General features: G+C 34.5%; 1 protein-coding gene across 2 annotated transcripts in view; it reads left to right on the top strand.

Annotated features, from left to right (window-relative positions):
* The window catches only part of gpc5c (glypican 5c), a 295,133-nt gene that overhangs the window by 82,982 nt on the left and 189,651 nt on the right, over window positions 1-22,500 (top strand). For both annotated transcript variants that reach the window (XM_005171430.6, XM_005171431.6), the window contains exon 4: window positions 16,982-17,127. In XM_005171430.6, coding sequence (XP_005171487.3) covers window positions 16,982-17,127 — 146 coding nt within the window. The remainder of the gene's footprint in view (window positions 1-16,981; window positions 17,128-22,500) is intronic.

The following is a 22,500-nucleotide window of genomic DNA, read 5'->3' on the forward strand; positions in this document are numbered from 1 at the left end:
TAGTAATTTTTGTCATTAAAAAATCTATAATTTTGACCCATAATATGCATTTTTTGGCTAATTAAAAAAAAAATACTGGTGCACCATAAGAATTATTTGAAAAAGAGAAATGATCAAAATTAGACAACAATTTCAGATTCCTCACCATTGCTGGTGTAAATCTGGCAGCTAAATGTAAATTCCCTGTAGGAACGGAGTTTGAGACCATTGATTTAGAACAATGAGCCCCGCCATGCAAAACACGTACTGCAAACCATTTCCTTGAAGTTGAAATCAAAACAAATAATGAAATCTGATTGATAATCTCTGGAAAATGCTTGGTGACAACAATGTTATGGCTTAGAAACCCCCCTGGTTATTGAACTGTTGAAGAGACCGAATAAGAGCAGTGGAGCAAGATCACAGCAGAGAAGGGCCTGTGCACTTCCTACTCAGTCTTGACTACTGGATCCTTAAAGTTTATTTGTATTTAGGGATGCTCCAAAATTAATTTTCTCAAGAATTCTGAATGCACTTATGCCAAAAACTAAAACTGAAAATGGTATGTAGTAGTTATTTATTCATTTAAAATATATAATGCAAAGTTATTTGTAAGACTTTAACATTTTTTTTTTACCCAATTACTTTTTACTATTATTTAATTACTATTAAATTTACTGATTAAAAAAAATCGCATAACAGCAATTTATTGACAATGAAAAAGAGACATAATTTTACTATCATTGATATGACAGCACGGCAGCACTATAGCAAGCAGCATGAACTAGTGTACTAAATATAAATGTACTTTTCACACATGATTTTAGTGCATTTAGTTTTACATCCTTACCTCATTCATTTCATCCAAAGATAAATATATGTTAAATATAAGGGAACTATCTACAGAGAGGAAGTTTGAGCTATTTTGAAGTTTGGCCATGGTGTGCAAAATAATCAATGGTGTGCTTTGCTGCTGTTGAGTTTTGGTTGGGGCAGCAGCAAAACTTTGCAAGCCATTGAAAAGAATGGGTTTCATAGGGTCTCGCTTTCCATATACAGTGTGAAAGCCACTTTAGACTGCTTAATGACTACAGCTCGGGGGAGAGTAAAACCAGTGTACTGAACATTGCTTGGTGTTGCGGCCTAGAATATATCTGTTTTTGACTCATACTGTAGTTTTGTCTATTTGTTTTTGGATAAACTGTATAATCCTTGCTGTTTTTTAGGGCGTGTAAGATCTCTCTTCCTCTCATCTCTCGATGTTTGTCTTTTTAACTCTTCGTTAAGTTTTTTTTTCTATCTTCCAAGTAGCTTTCTCCATATTTGTAGGGTTTTTTTTAGAGATCATTGCATATTTCAACATCTTTACGGTCCATTAATAATTCTTCTGCTTGATGGAACTATGGGATTTACCCTGCAATGTTTTTTCCTACTGGAAACATGAGGTTAGGGTTCAGTCGAGGTGTTGTGAGGTCTTATTGTGTCTCCATGTAGAAACAGTCTTTCTGTGACCCATGAGTGCATGGCAGATGACAACCAAAAGCAAATGTCAGGCAAAATCGAGAAAAATGTAATAAGTCATGATCCGCCTTCCCGAGCCTTGCTGCTCTACCTTATTTCCTCCGAGGTTTAACTGAGGGCTCTAATTACAGTCTTACACAGGAATTTTAATAGTAGCTTGTGCTTTTTAGATAATGGAAACAAGGCCCCTGGGATTAGAAATGATTTCCAAAGCCCAGAACATAGCCAGCGATGAGAGAAAGGGTCAGCAAAAGAGCCCTGTGACTCTCTCTCTAATTTACCTAATTGCTTTATTCACTTCACTTTTTCATCATGCGGTCTGAACCGAGCATGTAAGGCATTTTCATTTAATTTTATTTTAATGCACCTCTTTTTAGGGGGCTTCTTATTGATTTTGTTTGCTATAATACTTGAGACTTTTTTTTGCAAACATAATAAAATACAAGTGCACTTATAGTATTGATATCGACCCCTTCAAAAAGAAAAGAAATGTACAACTCTATTTATGGAAAGTGCCACATCATGGTATCTCTCCCTCCAGCAATTCATCTTTATCATGAGTAAAAATTGTGGAATCAATTACCTCACCGAGTTTATAATCCTCAGCAGAGCGATTTATTTTCCGACCTGAATCCTGGAAAGACCCCCACTTATGTTTTTTTCCCCTCATTTTCCCTATTCTTTTTCAGTCTTTCCTGATGCTGAGAGTGCAGTCTTCATCCCCTGGTACCATATAATCATTCCTGCGAACACAGATTTATGGATACAGGAAATGATTATGTGCATTGATGCAATAGGACTTCATGGAGTTAAGGTCCATTTGATGTGAGTGATTAGGAGAAAATGAGACTCTGTTTAGAAATGTTTGGATTGTAAATATGGGAGGATATATTTTAAGATTATATGAATTTAAACATTCATTGCAGTGTTTGCGTTTGGGCCGGAGAGCTTTAATATTAGAAAATGTGGAACAGGTTTGGAAATGAAGAATCAAATCAGAGCTCTGATGCTGACTTCTGCAGATTTTTATCAACATAGTTTTTAATTATAATGTGCTATCTTAATAAGTGGCATGAAACCAGCACTATAACTTTGATAAATTAATTCTATAAATTCGATTCAATTAAATTTAAGTCAATTCTATTCTATTCTATTTTTTATATTTATTTTATTTTATTTTATATTTATTTTAAATAAAATAAAATAAAATAAAATAAAATAAAATAAAATAAAATAAAATAAAATAAAATAAAATAAAATAAAATAAAATTAAATTATTTTATTTTATTTTATTTTATTTTATTTTAATACATTTTATTTTTATGAATTTAATTTTTATTAATTTAATTTTTATAAATTTAATTTTGTTTTTATTTTAATTTAATTGCAATTTATTTTATTGTATTTTCATTTTATTTTTTTTATACAATTAAACTTTATATAATTTTTAATTTAACTTAATTTATTTAAATTTTCTATTGTATTTCATACTATTTCATTTCATTTCATTTTTTTATTTTATTTTTAATAATTTAATTTAATGTATTTCATAATATTTAATTTTATTTTTATTTACTTAATTTTTTTTATTTAATTTAATTTAGTTTTAAATGTATTTAAATTTATTTCAATTGTAATTTATTTTCATTTTCATTTTATTAATTTCATTTTTATGAATTTAATTTTCATATAATTTTGATTTAAATTTTCGTTGTATTTTATATTAATTTATTTCATTTTTATAGATTTTTTTTATTTTTATTAATTTAATGTAATTTAATGAGCCGGCTTATTTATTTATTTGGAAAAATTCACATCAGATAATGAGCCAAATTGTAATGTAATTCAATGGTTTGGCTGTTACAGGCGCCAGATGTTTAAATGACGTGGGTGAATTTCCTTTTTCTTGTTATTGCACATTTATGGTTTCTAAACAGAGATCTGTCTGATTTGTTTTCCCAGTGCATCATCTTTCAAAATGTTGTTTACATTGATATTTTGGAGAGGCGGGAACATTAGAGGCTGGCGACATCCGCTTGCTGGGAAACCAGACTGCAAATCATGTGTGAGCAATAATGACAAACTGCAGAGAAAAATATGATTGTAAACAGAGTTCGAAGGGAACTGTGCAGGAGAGAAAACAAGATCTGAGAAGGCAGTAGAGGAGATGAGGAGAACGAGAGATCTGAGAGTAGATCAGATGAGGAGCAAGAAGAGGAGATTTAAGAGAAAGGTAAGGTAAAGGACTGAGTCAAGGAGAGGAGACCTGAGAGGACAGGAGAGTAGCAGGATGAGGAGTAAATTAGAAATAATTGAAGTGGGGTGAGGAGAAACAAGCAAATGTGAGAGGAGTGGGATGAGGTAAAACTACCCCCCCCCCCCCCCCCCCCCAAAAAAAAAAAAAAACCTAAATGTATTACACAGTATTTTACTGTTAAAAAAGCAGTACAAACCTTAAAAGAAATGTGAAATTCTGATGGTAAACTACCTTATTTCATTCATTTATAGTGTTAATACGCCATAGTTTTGAAGTTCTAATATCTACACATGATATATTTTGTAACACAGACAAAAACAAATCATAACTTTTCCCACAAGCAGAGAAATATACTACTTCACACAAAACACAATTATAAAAAACCATCATGGTAACGGATCTAAAGTTAAAGTTAAGCCAGCAGCTCTCTGCAACCCTCACATGGTTGCCCACTGAAGTTAAGCAGGGCTGCTCCCGGTCAGTACCTGGATGGGAGACCACACTGCCGGAAGTGGTGTTAGTAAGGCCAGCAGGGGGCACTTAACCTGTGGTCTGTGAGGGTCCTAATGCCCTGGTATATAGATGTATATAGTATTTCGACAGTTTAGTCCAAAGACATGCGGTATAAGTATACATATACTTAATTATATAATTAAGTAAGCTAAACTGTATGTAGTGTATGTGTGTGAATAAGTGTGCATGGATGTTTCCCAGTGATGGGTTGCAGCTGGAAGGGCATCCGCTGCATAAAATATGTGATGGAAGAGTTGGCGGTTCATTCCATTGTGGCGACCCCGAATTAATAAAGGGACTAAACTGAAAAGAAAATGAATTAATTAGTTTAATTTTGAAATGAGAAAGTGTGTCTGAGCCTCTGACATTATCCGGAAGGCTATTCCTGAGTTTAGGAGCCATAAATGAGAAGACGTGACCTCCTTTAGTGGACTTAGCTATTCTTTGAACTACCAGGGGTACAAAGTTTTGAGATCTTAAAGAGCGGGTTGGATTGTAGCGAGACAGAAGGTTGGTTAGATAAACAGTTTAGCAAGCAGCCAGTGTAAGGAGAATAAAGTGGGATGAGAAGATCTGAGAGGATGGTAGAAGAGCGGGATGAGGAGAAAATGGGATATCTGGGAGGATGGTAGAAGAGTGGGATGAGGAGAAAAGGGGACATCTGGGAGGATGGTAGAAAAGGGGGATGAAGAGAAAGGAGGAGATCTGAGAGGATGGTAGAAAAGTGGGATGAGGAAAAAATGGGAGGCAATGAGAGAGAGAAAAAGGTAGAAGTAGGACAAGAATGAGTAGTGGTGTGTGTATAAGAGGTCGTGGACACAGAATGTAGAGTAGATTTGGACAAGAAGAGCAGGACAAGGTGAGAAGTTTGGAGAAGAGTGGGAAAAGAAAAAAAGAGGAGTCTGAGGGGAACGTACAAGAGCGAGATGAGGAGAAGTGAGGACATCAGGGAAGACAGAGTATTGAGTCCAAGAGAGAAGAAATCAGAGAGGACAGTAGAGGAACCACTCAAGATCAGCAAAATAAGCTGAGTCAGGCCGTCTCAATTCAGATCCTCAGCGTGCTTGTGTGTGTGTGTGTGCTTGTGTGTGCTTGTGTGTGCTTGTGTGTGCGTGTGTGTGTGTGTATGTGTTTGTGTTCATAAGGAGAAGAGAGTGAATGATTTAAACATGGGAAACTCTCTGTGCTGGAGTGTGTGTATCCCGACCACATTCTTGGCTGAGCAAGAGTGAGGAGAGACAGAGAAAGCATAAAGGAAACACACACACACAGCAATGCACAGCTTAGAAATGTCCATGGCAGTGATGCCTTTGATTATTATTTGTTTGATAGTTGTGAATTCCACTGAAAGCCTCCACCTGTCACGTCTATCAGTTTTCAAATACAAAGCATAAAACGCTGGATGTGCTTCAGTTTGAGCCTTGCTGAAGATTTCTGTCTGTCTCTTTTTTTCCTAAGGGTGTTGTGGGCTGGTAATTGATGATCTGTGCTGGTGACTGAAATTATTGTAGGATAAAATCCAGATGATGCACGCTTTTTAACTGTAGAGATCATCAGTTGCACCATATTATTGAACAGCCTTCTGGGTGTTGCTGATGAACGAAAATACTTGTTCAGTTCTAGGGTTATTACAGTTGACAAAAACACTGAAACTTAAAACATTTTTGTTGCTTAAACAAATGTGGCAATGTGAACTCAATATATATATTTTTTTCAGATATTTCTCAAGATATACTTATTATTCAGAATAATTATCATTATTTTAGTTACACTTAATGATATTAACCTTCATTCATTCATTTATTGTCTTGTCGGCTTAGTCCGTTTATTAATCTGGGGTCGCCACAGCGGGATGAACCGCCAACTTATCCAGCAAGTTTTCACGCAGCGGATGCCCTTCCAGCCGCAACCCATGTCTGGGAAAGATATTTAACTTGTGTGTATATATGATTTAACTCATGATATTTAGTATTAAGCTGAGTGCCTTAATGTCCCAACAGTGATGATTTACAACCATATTGCACTGCTACTCTGTTTATACAACAGTTTGACAGCATAATCATGTATATTAAAAAAGAACATCAAACACGGAGAGTCTAAAAATTTATTGCATGAGGAACAAATTTCTTCCACCATTCATTCATATCTGCAGCTGACCCTCAGACAGCAGAAACGGTTACTAATCCACCAAGATCACTTTAGAGCTAGATTTGAATGATTCTCTAGCGTAATGTCTAAAGTGATGACAAAACAGGTGATTTTGCTTACATTTAAAATTATAAGGCTGAATAGCTTTAAATGCCATCAGTCTACAGAGATTTCCCAGTAATTCTCTGTTGGGATACCACAATAATTAACCCCAAAAAAGCCAAAGCAAAGGTAACACTATAAACACTACTAGACAATAGTATAAATAGAGCACTACAACATACAAACGAGAGAGATCGACTTAGTCACTTACCCATTTTAAAATGATTTGATCAGCTATTAGCTTTTCTTCTCCGACAGTTTTTTTTATGCGGTCTCTGTCGCCATCTTGTGGCGGAACTTCAATCGTCTTTGCTCTGCTCAGTATTACATGCTGATGGATGCTGACGTGCTGTATCTCAAAAATTTTAAATATTTTAAAATAGGCACTATCCTTATAAATAAACTGCATAGTTGCAATCTAAACAACTACATTCTTGCCTAAAAAAGGCTCTAATGTACGTTATGTTGTCTAACAGCGGCAATATTTGTCAAACTGTAGTGAGTTTATTGATCTGCTGTCACTCTATGTGGGTGGAAGAATACACAAGGGTGAAGAGGCTGTACGATGCTGTTATTGCAGGATATTACACAACGATCAGCCAATCAGATTTGAGAACCAGACCTATATTAAAAAATAGATATTTATAAAAACATTGCAACAAAAAACATTGAATTAAATAGAATGTAAAAAACAAACTATTAGCAGAAACTCATTGATGCTAAAATATAATTTGAAATGGATCCTCATTCTTTAACATTTTGTTTATTTTAATAACATTGATCCCTTAAAATACTGTGTGTGGACTAAGTACGTGTATTGAATTGTTTTACTTCACTTTGCTATTGTACTTATGTATATTTAGCTTTTTGGTTTTTTATTTATTTATTTTTTTTACATTTTCAAGAACTTTTTTTCCCAGTTAAGTTTAACTTGATGTAGTTCAACTTAAAGAATAGTTAGTAGCTCTAGATCAGGGGTGTCCAAACGCGATCCTGGAGGGCTGGTGTCGTGCATAGTTTAGCTCCAACTTCCTTTACACACTTTCTCTGAAGTTTCTAGCATACAAGCTTGATTAGTTGGTTCAGGTGTGTTTAATTGGTGTTGGAACTAAAATATGCAGGACACCAGCCCTCCAGGATTGAATTCGGACACACCTGCTTTAGATAACAGCTTAGGTTAGACCTGAACTAAATACTTAAAGTATTTTGGGATTTTGATTTCCAGGTTTTGTTAATTTAATGTACTTCTTGTTGAAACAAAAGCTTGACACAAAGTACTGTCTTTGCATGTTGAAGTTTAAAAAAGCTGACAAAACAAGTGGAAACAAACTCATGGAAACCTATTTATATAAAGTATTTTAAGTGTTGATTGAAATTGTTCAGACTTTAAATGCTGGGTTTTTTTTCCATTGCAGATTTTCAGAATTGTATTGTTGATGTGCGGCACATATAAACAATTCAGCTGCACGTGGCTCTGTTTGAGCTGTTATTAGGGTAGATTGGATGTGGAGATGCAGAGTTCCCAAACAGAACACACACACACAGACACACACACACACACACACACACACACACACACACACACACACACACACACACACACACACACACACAGATCATTAATCAGCTGATTGTGTAAATGTGAGCATCAGCGTGGCAACAATGTAGCCAAACAAAGCAGCCAGAGAATCTTAGTTCAAACACTCACTCAAAGCCAGAGCAGAATGAAAAACAAGCCGCGAACTAAACACTGAAACTGGCTTTTGCTCTTATACTGGCACAACCACAGGCCTCAGACTGAACACTGTTTAATTCAACACTGCTGAGATCTTACTCAAAACAACAATGATTACTTACTTATTTCAGCATCTCCTTTCAAAATGTACAAAAATCTATCTTTTTGTCTGTCTGTCCCTCCGTCCATATGATTATAACTCCAGGGGTATTAATAACTTTGGGGCTTGACTTTATATTATCTGTCTGTCTTTTTGGGTCTGTCTGTCATTTTGGTTCTTTCTCTCTGTGTCTGTCTGTAATTTTAGGTCTGTCTGTTTGTCATTTTGTGTCTGTCTGTCTGTCTGTCATTTTGGGTCTCTCTCGGTGTCTGTCATTTTGTGTCTGTCTGTCATTTTGTGTCTCTCTCTGTGTTTGTTTGTCATTTTGTGTCTGTCTGTCTGTCTGTCTGTCTGTCTGTCATTTTGGGTTTATCTGGTCTCTTTTTCATTTTGGGCCTTTTTTCTTTGTGTCTGTCTGTCATTTTGGGTCTGTCTGTTTTTCATTTTATGTTGTCTGTCGTTTTGGGTCTCTCTCTGTCTGTCATTTTGTGTCTGTCTGTCTGTCATTTTGGGTCTGTCTGTCTGTCTGTCTTGAGGTTATCTTGTCTCTGTCATTTTGGGCCTTTTTCTCTGTGTCTGTCTGTCTTTTTGGGTCTGTCTGTCTTTCTGTTTCTTTCGGTGTCTGTCTGTCATTTTGGGTCTGTCTGTTTGTCATTTTGTGTCGGTTTGTCTGTCTGTCTGTCATTTTGGGTCTCTCTCTTTGTCTGTTTGTCATTTTGTGTCTGTCTGTCTGTATGCCTGTCTGTCTGTCTGTCTGTCATTTTGGGTTTCTCTGGTCTCTCTGTCATTTCGGGCCTTTTTCTCTGTGTCTGTCATTTTGGGTCTGTCTGTTTTCCATTTTTTGTCTGTCTGTCGTTTTGGGTCTGTCTGTCTGTTTGTCTGTCATTTTGGGTTTGTCTGGTCTCTCTGTCATTTTGGGCCTTTTTCTCTGTGTCTGTCTGTCATTTTGGGTCTGTCTGTCTGTCTTTTTGGGTCTGTCTGTCATTTTGGGTCTGTCTGTCTGTCTTTTTGAGTCTGTCTGTCGTTTTGGGTCTCTATCTTTCTGTCTGTCTTTTGGGGTCTGTCTGCTTTTGTCTGTCTGTCTGTCTACTTTAGTTTGTCTTTCTCTGTTTTTATATCTGTCTGTTTTTTCTACTTTTGTCTGTATGCCTATTTTCATCTTTCTTTTTCATCTTGTTTATCTCTTTCTGTTTGTCTCTGTCTGTTTGTCTATCTGCTTGTTTGTCTGTGTATATGTATACGTGTCTGCCTATCGATTTGTCATTTCTATTGATAATGATTTGTTTTTTTTTGTTTTATTGATCATTCCTTTTTATCTAACATTAAATCTATTAGTCTGTCTTATGCTCTATATCTGTCTACACATCATATTGCCTCTTAAAATGACAAACAGTTTTCATATTCACCCTGTGTGCTTTTACCTATGCTAGATAACAAGCATTAATTTACATTTTTTGTGTGTGTGTGTGAGCTCATTTCCCAGAATGCATTAGGTTTAGGGCAAAAGAGCACTGAGAATGTTGCGTTGCCTCTGGAGCAGATTCTTACATCAACAAACTTCATCACACACTAACACTACACTATGAAACTCAATACACCCCCAGAGAGAGACTTACACAAACACGTTGACTGAAGGAAAACTCAGTCCTTAAAACAGAAAGTCCTCTAAAAGAGATATAGATTTGCTTGTTCACCGGTGGGCACATAAAGATCACATGCTTTTAAATTGGCCTTCCTCATTGCCTACTGCAGCCAAACCGCCTGCCACCACCGCAAATACACAGTCGGGTTTGTAGCTCAAGGCCAGACGCATGTGTCTTCCTCTGAGACTCCCATCTGCATGGGATAAAGCACCATTCAGACCCTTCTAATCATACCCTGAATGTTTCACACACTGGCATTTAACAGATATTACAAGGCCAGACAGGTGCACGCATGTTCACCAGACAACAGCAAACCTCTGCTTTCAACAGTGGCTAATTGAGTAGCAGTTGAGCAGTGGAATGATCAACCATTGTTTTTAACGTCAGAGATCAGGGCTTCACTGAGGTCAATTCCACCTCTTTCTTTTGATTCTCATTAAAAATCCTGTTTTTTAAGTATGTGTGAACCGGACATTGGCAAAACTTCAAATTCAGTATGCTGATGTACTTCCAACTGAAATGGAATATTGAGTACGGGATGGGGCTTTTTTTTTCGTATCATTTTCTCTTAACATATATGGCTGTTCCGATTCTCTTTTCCCCTTCCTGATACCGATTCTGATACCTGAGCTCAAGGTATCAGTCAAAACAGAGTACTGAACCAATTCCTGAGTGTGTATCTGTAGAAATAGTTGTGTGTATACTTCTACTAACTTTGCTTTAATTGACGGATATTAGGTGTGCTTCAGACTTACCTATTTAACAAAACATGAACAACTACAAACTGTAAACTAGAATATTTTTATTATACATTTCTACATATAACATTTCTTATCCTCTTTTTCTTTGTTGCTCTAACTGTGGTTGTTGTGGCAACAAAGCACAACTCCCTGTGTTTGTATTTTGAGCAGTGAAGAAGAACTGACTCCAGGTTTGCAGTGATGAGCAAAGATAGTGGGCATATGTCTCATGTAAAAAAGATGGGATTGGATTGTTTATGGTTTAGAATACTCACTGAAACCGATGCCAGAATTTTTGCAGTATCGTAGTAGTATTTCCGACACTAATATCGGTATCGGAACAACCCTAGTAACACACTAAAGTTTGACCTTCTAAAATTCTGTTGCATGAAGCTGGGAAAAGTGGCAGAATAAAACAAGATGATTAGCCATTGCTCCATGTTCATGTTTTGATCTTCTATTGGTCTAACACAATCACATTATGTAATTTTGCAGGTCAGAGTTCATCATGCAAAACTTGCACGAGCTTGCATTTCTGGTCTATTGCATTTGCACGTGTTTCCAGCTTAACAATAAGAGGGGCAAGGTAAGAATATTGTGGGTGAAGCCATCTAACTGAGGTTAACTTAGAGCAGGTGTGTCAAAGTGAGTACCTGGAGGGCTGGAGCCCTGCAGAGTTTAGTTCCAGCCCTGCTTCAACATATCTACCTGTAGGTATCAAACATTTCTAAAGCACTCATTTAGTTTGATCAGGTGTATTTAATTAGGATTGGAACTAAACTGTGCAGAGCTGCGGCGCTCCAGGAACTGGCTTTGAGGTGTTTGCCCTGACCTGTTGCTAGTTTCAGACCGCCTAATTTTCTCATTTTCCGCCACATTGTGTAAATAGCAAATCCATTTGCTCCACTTTGTGGACTCATGGGTGTTCTAGAAGATTTTTTTTGGGGGGTGGGTATTTAAATTGTATAAACTTATAAAATTAGCCAAGTCTCACAGGGAAAATGAAAAAGCTCCCAGACTTTCTGAATGGAAACTAAATGAATCCGGACATAAGGAAACTTTTCCGGATATAAAGAAAATCCATGCATAAGAAACTCCTTGCATCTGAATTGGACTTTATACTGAATCCAAAAATTATTTATTCATATATTTTTTGACAAACTGTATCAGAACTGCAGATGATTTCTAATCTAAGTCTGCAGAAATTACTCACAGACAGAACCGGATAAATCAGTCTCGGATCATTGATAATCACTGTGTATCTGAGATCTCTGTCTGAACTCCACCACTGGGTTTATTTACGGGGAAACGACGGTTCCCATGCTGTTCGTTAAAAAGGAAAAGGAAAAAATATTTACAATAGAGGGTAAATCAATAAACTGCAGCGAATACAACAAAATCAAAACACAAATATTTTCCCAGCACTCCCACATTTTTTGGCTGATGTTCATAATGTTTTTTCCCGCAGTCTTGAAAGCTTCTAAGAGTAAAAGAAAGGCATTGATTTGGTTTCTTATTACTTATTAAAGCTGATTTTTAACACATGTCAGTGTTTCATAATGTTTGCACAAGACCGTAATTCTATTATGTGCACTGATATCAGGTATCTTAAATATTCTGTGGCCTAATAAATTCTTTAAATGTGCTTTTCTTTTACACTGGTATGGTGTCCAAAATGACATCTGATTCTTAAAGACTCAGCATGTGTTTTTTGGAGTTGCTTATTTCGGATATTACACTTTAGTCCTTTTATTATTATTATTTTTGCATTAGGTGTCAATTCATTTATTCAATATTTATTAAAGCAAAAATAATGTATTATAGCAGGACAGGCTTTTGTGAATGTGTGATCCCCTTGAGAACATTCAAGCTTTCTTACTCTGAGACACGTTTTAGAGATTTGAAAATTTGACTTGCATTTAGATTTAATTATGAGTGACATTTAGCATTTTCTCCCTGCGTTCGTGTGGGTTTCCTCCGGGTGCACCAGTTTCCCCCACGGTCGAAAGACAAGCAGTACAGGTGAATTGGGTAGGCTAAATTGTCTGTAGTATATGAGTGTGTGTATGTGTGGATGTTTCCCAGAGGTGGGTTGCGGCTGGAAGGGCATCCATTGGGTAAAAACGTGCTGGATAAGTTGGCGGTTTGTTCCGCTGTGGCGACCCTGGATTAATAAAAGGACTAAGTGGACATGAAAATGAATGGATTTAGCATTTTATGTTTTCATATCAAGCTATTTTAGCTTTTCTTTAGGACATTAAAAAAAAAAAAAGTACCATAGTAGGTACTATAATGTGGACCTTGGAGATCATTATAAACTAGCACCTATATTTATAGATGTAAAATATTGTTAAATAAATGTTATAGAGTGTATAATAATGATTATATACACAAGTATTAACATTTGTCGATAACCCATTTGACAACCAATATTACAAACATTTCGGCTTGATTTTAAATATGTAATGAGTCGGGGTACAACAGAGATGGGGATCCAAGTGCATATATCAAAAACATCAAAACAGGGACAGACAGGAGCATGCAAATAATACAAAAGAGTGGTCAGAATACAGGAGAATTGTTAAGACAGGCGGCAAAACAACAGAAACAGTAAAACAAAGCAAAGGTAAAAACCACAGTAAGACAAGTAAAATGCTTTAGTAAGGCTCACTTACAGATCACAAGACTCAGCAAAGTGTGCGTATGTGTGAATGAGGTGTCTATAGTTCTTGTAATCAGTCTGTGATGAGCTTCCAGCTGTGTGCGCACAATCAGGTAGATAACTGGAATTGGTGCGTGTGTGTGTGGTGCATGGGATTTGTAGTTCTTATCAGTTGCAGATTGTAGTTCTCCTTGTGATCCATACCAGTCAACATTGGGATGTGAAAATAAGAGATATGCCCACCACAATAAAGGACTACCCAACTTTCACTCCTGAAAGTCCAAACACTGAAGAGCAAATCCATGTGCAGCACCACAATTCCTAAACCATGCAAGCCAGTCGCGAGGAACAAACCTCACAAATTGACGAAAGTGAGGAAAAAAAAAAAAAAAAAAACTTTGAGAGAAACCAGGCTCAGTTGGGCATGACTATTTCTCCTCTGGCTAAACTTCTTGTGCAGAGCTGCAGCCTAGGCGCCGGTGGCTAGAGACCGCTGGACATCCATCGTGCCCCAGTAAATGGGTCTAGTGACGCCCCTGCCTTCACTAGATTCACTTTTGTGTCCTTAAGGTACTATGAGGTCCACATTTGTACTTTTTTGGTATTAATATGTACCTTTAAGGACCTGTTAGGAACAAAAATGTACCGCCCCAGTGACAGATTCTGTCCCTTTATTTCTGAGAGTGTGTGGTAAGTTTTTATTTTATCTAAAATTTCAATCATAAAGGAAAATGATCTGTGAAGTCTACTGGTAATTCCTGAGTGAACATAGCTTGTGCGCCATTTTTGTACATGTATCCACATACAGTCAAGTCTGATTCTGCTGACTGTCACTTTTTGTTCAAAGGTAAATATAAACTAGAAATACTTTTACTTGTACGCCATCTTATTATGTTTAGGGAAAAGCCTGTGTCGTTCCAGCCACTTGCTGGTTGAAGTAACAACGTCAGAATTTGCCAGGAGTATGAATAATTTTGGGCCTGACTGTTGAAAAGTAAGCGGCGGAGTGAAGACTGTCTTTTTCCTGACCTCCACCTTCGCATCCGCACTCCCATAGCAATGACAAACGATGCAGGAGATAAGAATTTATTAAAGCCAAATAAAATTGTCATTATTAAGGGTGACTGATAGGAGAGGGCAGAAACCAGGGGTAATCATTTGGATCGCTCAAGTCGGTCTGCTTTGACTAATGGACTGGTGACGTCTGCCGGAGCTTTTAGTGGGATGAAACGCCATTGATTAAATGCGTGTGTGAGATCGAGGATGAGACCGAGGTGAAGGAGCTGCAGATATAAAAGCAAATGCAGATTGAGATTCTGTGTTACAGCAGCAGCCTCTGATGAGATAAGCTGCTTTTTACACACACACACAAACACTTACAGTCTAAGCAAATATTATTCAGACACCTTTTCGCATTATCACAGTTTATTTACCACACTGTAAAAGATATGTTAATAACAGTTCAGATTTTGTGATTCACAAGAGTTTATTTATGGTTGTAAAGTGCATTATGGGATCCCTCCTCTGTTGACTTTTGTATATATATATATATATATATATATATATATATATATATATATATATATATATATATATATATATATATATATATATATATATATATGTAGAGAGCATCTAGCTCTCTGCAACTATCATATGGTTGCCCATTGAAGCTAAGCAGTGCCCAGTCAGTACCTGGATGGGAGACCACATGGGAAAGCTAGGTTGCTGCTGGAAGTGGTGTTAGTGATTAAGTTTGTGTGGGTTCTATTGCCCCTGTATATTGATGCTCAGTGAGTGCTGTCTTTCAGATGAGACGATAAACTCTCTGTGGTCGTTAAAAATTTTAGGATGTCCTTAGAAAGTAGAGGTTTATCCTGGTCTTTGTCCATCATGGCGTTCTAACCATCCCTATATCTAACTTAATAATTGGATCTGTCTCCTCTCCACCAATCAGCTAGTGTGTGGTCTGGTGCAATATGGCTGCCGTCGCGTCATCCAGGTGGATGCTGCACACTGGGGGTGGATGAGGAGATTCCCCCAATGTCTAAAGTGCTTTGAGTGTCTTGAAAAGCGCTATATAAATGTAAGTTATTATTATTGTTATTATTATAGAGAAAGAAGTCTGTAAAATAACAAAAAATGCACTGGCAGTTTATTACAAGGTATTTGTACCATAATATACAACACAAACTCAGATAATAGATCACTTTAAACTATTACAAATGTTCATGAAAGTCACTTTTATGAATTTATTAGGTAAAAAAAGTTGTTGGAAGAAAGAATAAGATCCCACAATTCAAAAAGCATTCAAAAGCATATAAAAACTGTGAAAAAAGTAAAAAATAAATAAAAACCTGAATCACAAAATATGGACTTGATTTATAGATGTTCATTCCAGTGTATGCTGTACAGAAAATGATGATAAAATTGTCGTTCACAGTTAAACTGACATAAGTTTAAATGCTAATGTCAGATCATTTTGATGTAATGGGTTACAATCAACCAAATAATTCAGGCGATTTTTATTTTAATAATATTTTCGCAACTCTCAATGCTTCTTTGAGCCACTCATAGTCTAAAAGACAGCCTATATTCTCCTTCTCAGCAGTTTTTATTACTGTTGCTTTTATTTTGTACAGTGTTTTATTTAGCTATTATCACTTGCATTGAGCCTTCGTTTTCTACACACACACTTGTCAAGAAATATTAAAGTTCAAATCTGGTGGATTGCTGTACTGTCATTGCATTTGTTTTTCCACCACAATGAGGACTTTTCTATTCCCTTGTCATTATACTGAGCTAAAGATGTTTTCTGCCATTTTACTTTTTTACAATGCCTTCTGCATTTTTTTTTTTTTTAGTTTTTCATTAAGACATTGTTTAGTTTGTTTATTAAGCTGTTTTCTTTATGGAGACCTTTAACTTATTCCCACGGTGTTGAGACACATTTTCAAAATACCTCATTCTGTGTGATTTATGAGCCGTTTTCCTCATGGGGACATAAACAAATGTCCCCACAAGGTCAAAATTATCTGCTATTGCTATACTTGTCGAGAAATTTAGTTTACAAAATGTAATGCAAGGTACACACACACACTTATACTGCTTTCTTTATGGGGATATTCCATAGACGTAATGATTTTTCTACTGTACAAACTGTATATTCTATCCCATTCCTCTAAACGTAACCTTCACAGGAAACAATCTGCATGTATAGATTTTCAAAAATACATGTTTGGTGTGTTTTATGAGCCGCTTTTCCTCATGGGAATCAAAAAAATGTCCACATGAGGTCAAAATTTACTGGTAAAGCTATACTTGTGTAGCTATACTTGTGGGGCCGTTTTGGATTCCATAATGTCTGGAATACAAGGCACACACACTGACACACTCACATCCTTTCTTCAATTCAATCAACCAATTAATTAACTTATTCATTCATAGCTTTAAAGTGATCTGTTACCGTCTCTCCTTTTCCATTAGAGTTCCATTCATCACAAAGGCGAACACACTCTTACATCATTTGTTCTGCGTTCCCAGAGTAACACCTATCACATCTCTGTCTTCCTGTCTTTCAGGTGGATAAAGTGTGTGGTCACTCTTCAAACACATCTACATCTACAGTCAGGACGTTTCCTCCGGCTTCAGTCAAGCCTCCACCTGTCAACATCTCACAGGACGCTCCAGGAGCTGATAAGATCGGCATGTTGGCACACCTTCACAGGTTAGACTGATTTATTGAAAACCCCAGTTTTGCAAAAGATTGATTTTTAGAAATGTTTTTGTAGATAGTTTTTAGGTAGCATGTACAGTAGTAAACTATCATCGGATTTTGTTTTATCGTAAAATGCACTACCAGTCCAAAGTTTTAGGATAGCGTGATTTTTTAATGTTTTTATAAAAAATATTAAAAATCAATTAAAAATAAATAAAAAAATAATATAGAGTGTATGTATATATATATATATATATATATATATATATATATATATATATATATATATATATATATATATATATATATATATATATACAGTTGAAGTCAGAATTATTAGCCCCCTGTATTATTAGCGCCCCTGTTTATTTTTTTCCCCAATTTCTGTTTAATGGAGGGAAGATTGTTTCAGCACATTTCTAAGCATAATAGTTTTAAAAACTTATTTCTAATAACAGATTTATTTTATCTTTGTCATGATGACAGTAAATAACATTTTACTTGAAATTTTTCAAGACACTTCTATGCAGCTTAAAGTGACATTTAAAGGCTTAACTAGGGTAATAAGGTGCACTAGGCAGGTTAGGGTAATTAGTCAAATTATTGTATGATGATGGTTTGTTTTGTAGACTATCCAAAAAAGAATTAGCTTAAAGGGGCTAATAATTTTGTCCCAAAAATGTTTTAAAAAAAATTAATAACTACTTTTATTCTAGCCGAAATAAAACAAATAAGAATTTCTCCAGAAGAAAAAATATTATCAGACATACTGTAAAAATGTCATTGCTCTGTTAAACATCATTTGGGAAATATTTAAAAAAGAAAATAAAAATCAAAAGGGGGCTAATAATTCTGACTTCAACTGTATATATATATATATATATACAGTATATTTTTACAGTATGTCTGATAATATTTTTTCTTCTGGAGAAATTCTTATTTGTTTTATTTCGGCTAGAATAAAAGTAGTTATTAATTTTTAATAATATATATAAACATACATACATATATATATATATATATATATATATATATATATATATATATATATATATATATATATACATAGTAAAGAAAGATATATATACAAGAGTACAGAAATTTTCACAGTATGTCTCATAATATTTTTTTTTCTGGTGAAAGTCTTATTTGTTTTATTTTTACAAGAATAAAACAGTTTTTATTTTTTAAACACAATTTTAAGGTAAAATTATTAGCCCCTATAAGCAATATATTTTTTCGATAGTCTACTGAACAAACCATTGTTATACAGTAACTTAACTGATTACCCTAGCCTGCGTAGTTAACCTAATTAACCTAGTTAAGCCTTTAAATGTCACTTTAAGCTGTATAGAAGTGTCTTGAAAATATCAAGTAAAATATTATTAACTGTCATCATGGATGAAATAAAACAGTTATTTGAGAAGTTATAAAAACTATTATGTTTAGAAAAGTGTTGAGAAAAATCTTCTCTCTGTTAAACAGGGGAGCTAATACTTCTGACTTCAACTGTATATATATTGACAATGGACAACCTTCATTTTAAACAGTTGGATATGTATTTGGTAACACTGTAGATTAGTGGTCTATTGGTTAATGTTACTTAATGTCCGCTGCGTCTTAACAAGTCTTAAATTAACTGAAATGTTGTGTTGTAGGTCTTAAATAATTTTAAGCAGGTCCTAATCTTGCTTTTGTAAGTAAAGCTATTCAACTGGGCTGACATCCATACAATGTCCAACAATACATCTAAAAAAAAAAAAAAGCAAATAGTTACAACTAACAACAGCATTTTATTACAGCAAATTTCCCAAATTAATTTCCCTAACCAGGGGAAAAGACGTAAAAACAATTACACCATTCCTCATGTTAATACCATACCATTAAAAAAACTTAACTCTGTAAAAGTCTAAAATTTTCATTCTTAATGGTCTTAAAAAGGTCTTAAAAGTCTGCTATTTGACTTCATGAAATCTGCAGAACCCTGTAGTTAATGCATTTACTAACATTAACTAAGCATGAATACTATTACTAAGCATTTATTAATCATAGTTCAACATTAACTAATACATTAAAATAAAGTTGTGTTAGTTAATGCACCATGAGTTAACATGAACTAACGTTATTTAACTTTACATTAACAAAGTTGAATATATACTGTAATAAATGTATTACTAATTGCTTGTTCATGTTAGTAAATACATTAACTAATGCACCATTATTTTAAAGTGTTACCAAGCATTTTTATTCTCAGATTTATTTTGATTTGTTTGATGAACTCTATGCGATGATATGATGACAGACCACATATACCATTTTAGTTTCTGCATCAAATTAATTCTATAAAAGTAATTAAAATACAAAGAAAGCATTATTAAACGCAAGAAGAGTATATTTAAATGTTTATGAAAACTTAAAAATACGTGGATGAAATAATATAACACGTTTCTTCAGCTTGGCTAATATCTTTATGTAAAAATATATTCTGCCCTATGTGCAATCATGCAGTATTTTATTTTAAATAATTTAAATGTCTTGCTAATAAACCGTGTAGTTTTAAATATAGTCTCAAAATGCAAGTGTTTAATTGGTATTTTGATTCATTTAGCTTTTTCTTGTTGTTTAAATTTGTGATCCTTAAACAGAGACTGTTAAGATTTGTTTGTATCTAAACTTTTGTAAATCACAAATAAAATGCAAAATTATTCATTATTATTACAAATTATTGATGTTATTAAAAAATAAAAAATAAACAGGGCAAATTCCAATAATAAAAGCACTAATAATTGTGCATTTGTATTGAAAACTTTTGTTAGGTCCACAACTTGCGAATTGATTTAAAAAACAGGTCACAGACACACAAACAATCAAGCAGACCCATTCAGTGAACATCTGATAAAAAATATGCTACTAGACATATGAGTAACATCTGTACTCAGACCTGTAAGGATCTCTTGAAATTAGGATAACTTTTTTTTAGATGTTATTATCTGCATTTTATTCTTAAATACAGTATATCTACAGTATAAGTTATCGACCTTATTCTTTAGGTACGAGCAGATGCATCCATTTTAATCATTTTGGCTTGAGACTTCCGCTCTAATTCACTTCCATTGATTTATAGAAGTTAAAAACAGTTTGTTCTGCTGCTTGATGTTGCAAACAGATGTTTTCTTATTATATTATTTTACTTTTTATGTGTAGTCATAAACACATTTGTTTGTAGAGCAAGTAGTTTGATCATGTTCTGCCATTTATTATTCCTGGTCATTTCTCCCATAGGAAACTGAATCGAATCTTCTAAAACAATCGCAAAAATGATCTCACTTACACATCACTAAATAAGGTCAATAGTGTGCTCCAAAACAGAGACAAAATTCCCATTTAACAGATATAAACATTCAAAAATTGCAGGTTGTCACTTCCACCTAAATGGATCAACAATTAAAATGGATCAAACCTCATACTTCAGTTTCTCAAACCATTTTCAGTACAGATTATACAATCTTCCGACAACAAGTCAAATGCACTATAATATCCCACCCCCTTCAAGACACTTCTCATTTGCATTTCATTTGATGTGATTTATCTCAACCACACTGGCAGAACTGTGCTAAAAATGTAATGTTATTGGCTGTTTTTTTTTTTTAAAGGGAGGAACTTTTACATGTCCCGCGCCCTGTCTTTGTTTCAGTTTGAGATACGTCATGTTTCAGTTTGAGATTATAATAAGTACAAATATGTGATATACAAATAAGTTCTACTGTACCTTTAAAGTACATACTTACACAAACACACACACACACTTGTATCCGTGCACACACTGCAGATAGGCATCAGTAAGTGGAAGGCTGGCAAGGGCAGTGCTGTAACTGGCACTGAAACTGCAGGAATAGAAAGAGATAAATGGATTAGAGTTTTTTTTTTCCAGGTGCAGGAGTCAGTGGACAGCAAACACTCATCACTGTACCAATGACATCATCGCTCTGCACCAGGGAATTTGTGATGTTAAATATTTTTTAAAGACAGGTTTTTCTATCTCTTTTTTTTTTTTTAAAGAGTACTCCAGCATTACCAAAAGAGCTCATGTATTATACTTGAGTTTAGTTGAAAAACTGAGAAGGTAGAAACTAGGCTGTTTGTTACACCTCCATCAACATTCATAATGGAGCTTAACAGCGGGGTTCTGGAAGTAAAAAATGCCATTCAGAGTCTCTGTGGTGATATAGTCTATCAATAATAGTCGAGCTCTAAGGTCACTGAATGCATATTTAACCCCAAAATGAAAAATCTATGTCCATAATTTCACCCCTTGTACTTTTTTTCTGAAGTAATTTGAAATCTTTGTGGAACAAATAGATCGAAATTGACCTTGGTTACACTGTTAACATTTTTTGTAAATTACACGATTTGTAAAGATATACAAAACCGCTAATACACATACAGCAAGATAAATGGTGCTGTAAACGTAAATACAGTATCTTTGCTGTTATTGATTTATAGTAAGTTACTGGTGAACTGCTGCCAGTAAGTTACTGTAGACTCTACAGGAAATTGTGAACAGTGTTATGTTGACATACTGTAAGTTTAACAGCTACATTTCAGTTTTTTTTAACAGACATTTTCCAGACATTCCTGCTTTTTTTTATTTGCAACCAAGTACCCCAAATTATTAAAGTAAACCCTCAAGTAAATGCATGTTTTTTTTTTTTTTTTTTTTTTAATCTTTGCAGCCTTTATACTAAAGTTCCTAAAACATGTTGGTTACACTTTATAATAACTACAAACTATGAATCATTTACTAATCATTAGCATCTAGTGAATTTGTTTTTTGTTAAGCATTAACTCTACATTAATGAATGTTAGTAAGCAGTTTATAACTGCAGCTTCAAGTGATGTATTATTGACTTAAAACCACATGTGCCTAATAATTGTGCTTTCATTCTTTAATTATTTATTTTTCAGTACTAAATTAAGTATTGCATCATTTACAAACCAGATGTATTTAAGAGTAGTTGGTGGTTTTTAAGACAATTCAAAATGAATTAGTACATTATTAATAAGCTATTAAAATCAACATTTATATATCTTATTATTCAGACATTGTAATGGTTACTATGTTTGTTAAGAAATGCTTTATTAACATAACTTCATCCAGTTTTGTAACCGAATCTAAAGTGAGGACTATTTATGCTTTTATAAACCCCTTATAAATGACAATTAAAGGCTCAGTATCAAATAAACAATAATGTTTTCAATCATATCTAAAAAGTTAAATTACTGTAAAGTTAAATAAAAATGGTGTTCACTGTAAATGAACAATCTTTGCAATCTTATCTAAAAAGTAAAATTACTGTAAAGTTTAAACATTGCTGAATGACA

The sequence above is a fragment of the Danio rerio genome, chromosome 2 (genome assembly GCF_049306965.1).
Source record: "Danio rerio strain Tuebingen ecotype United States chromosome 2, GRCz12tu, whole genome shotgun sequence".
Taxonomy (NCBI): domain Eukaryota; kingdom Metazoa; phylum Chordata; class Actinopteri; order Cypriniformes; family Danionidae; genus Danio; species Danio rerio.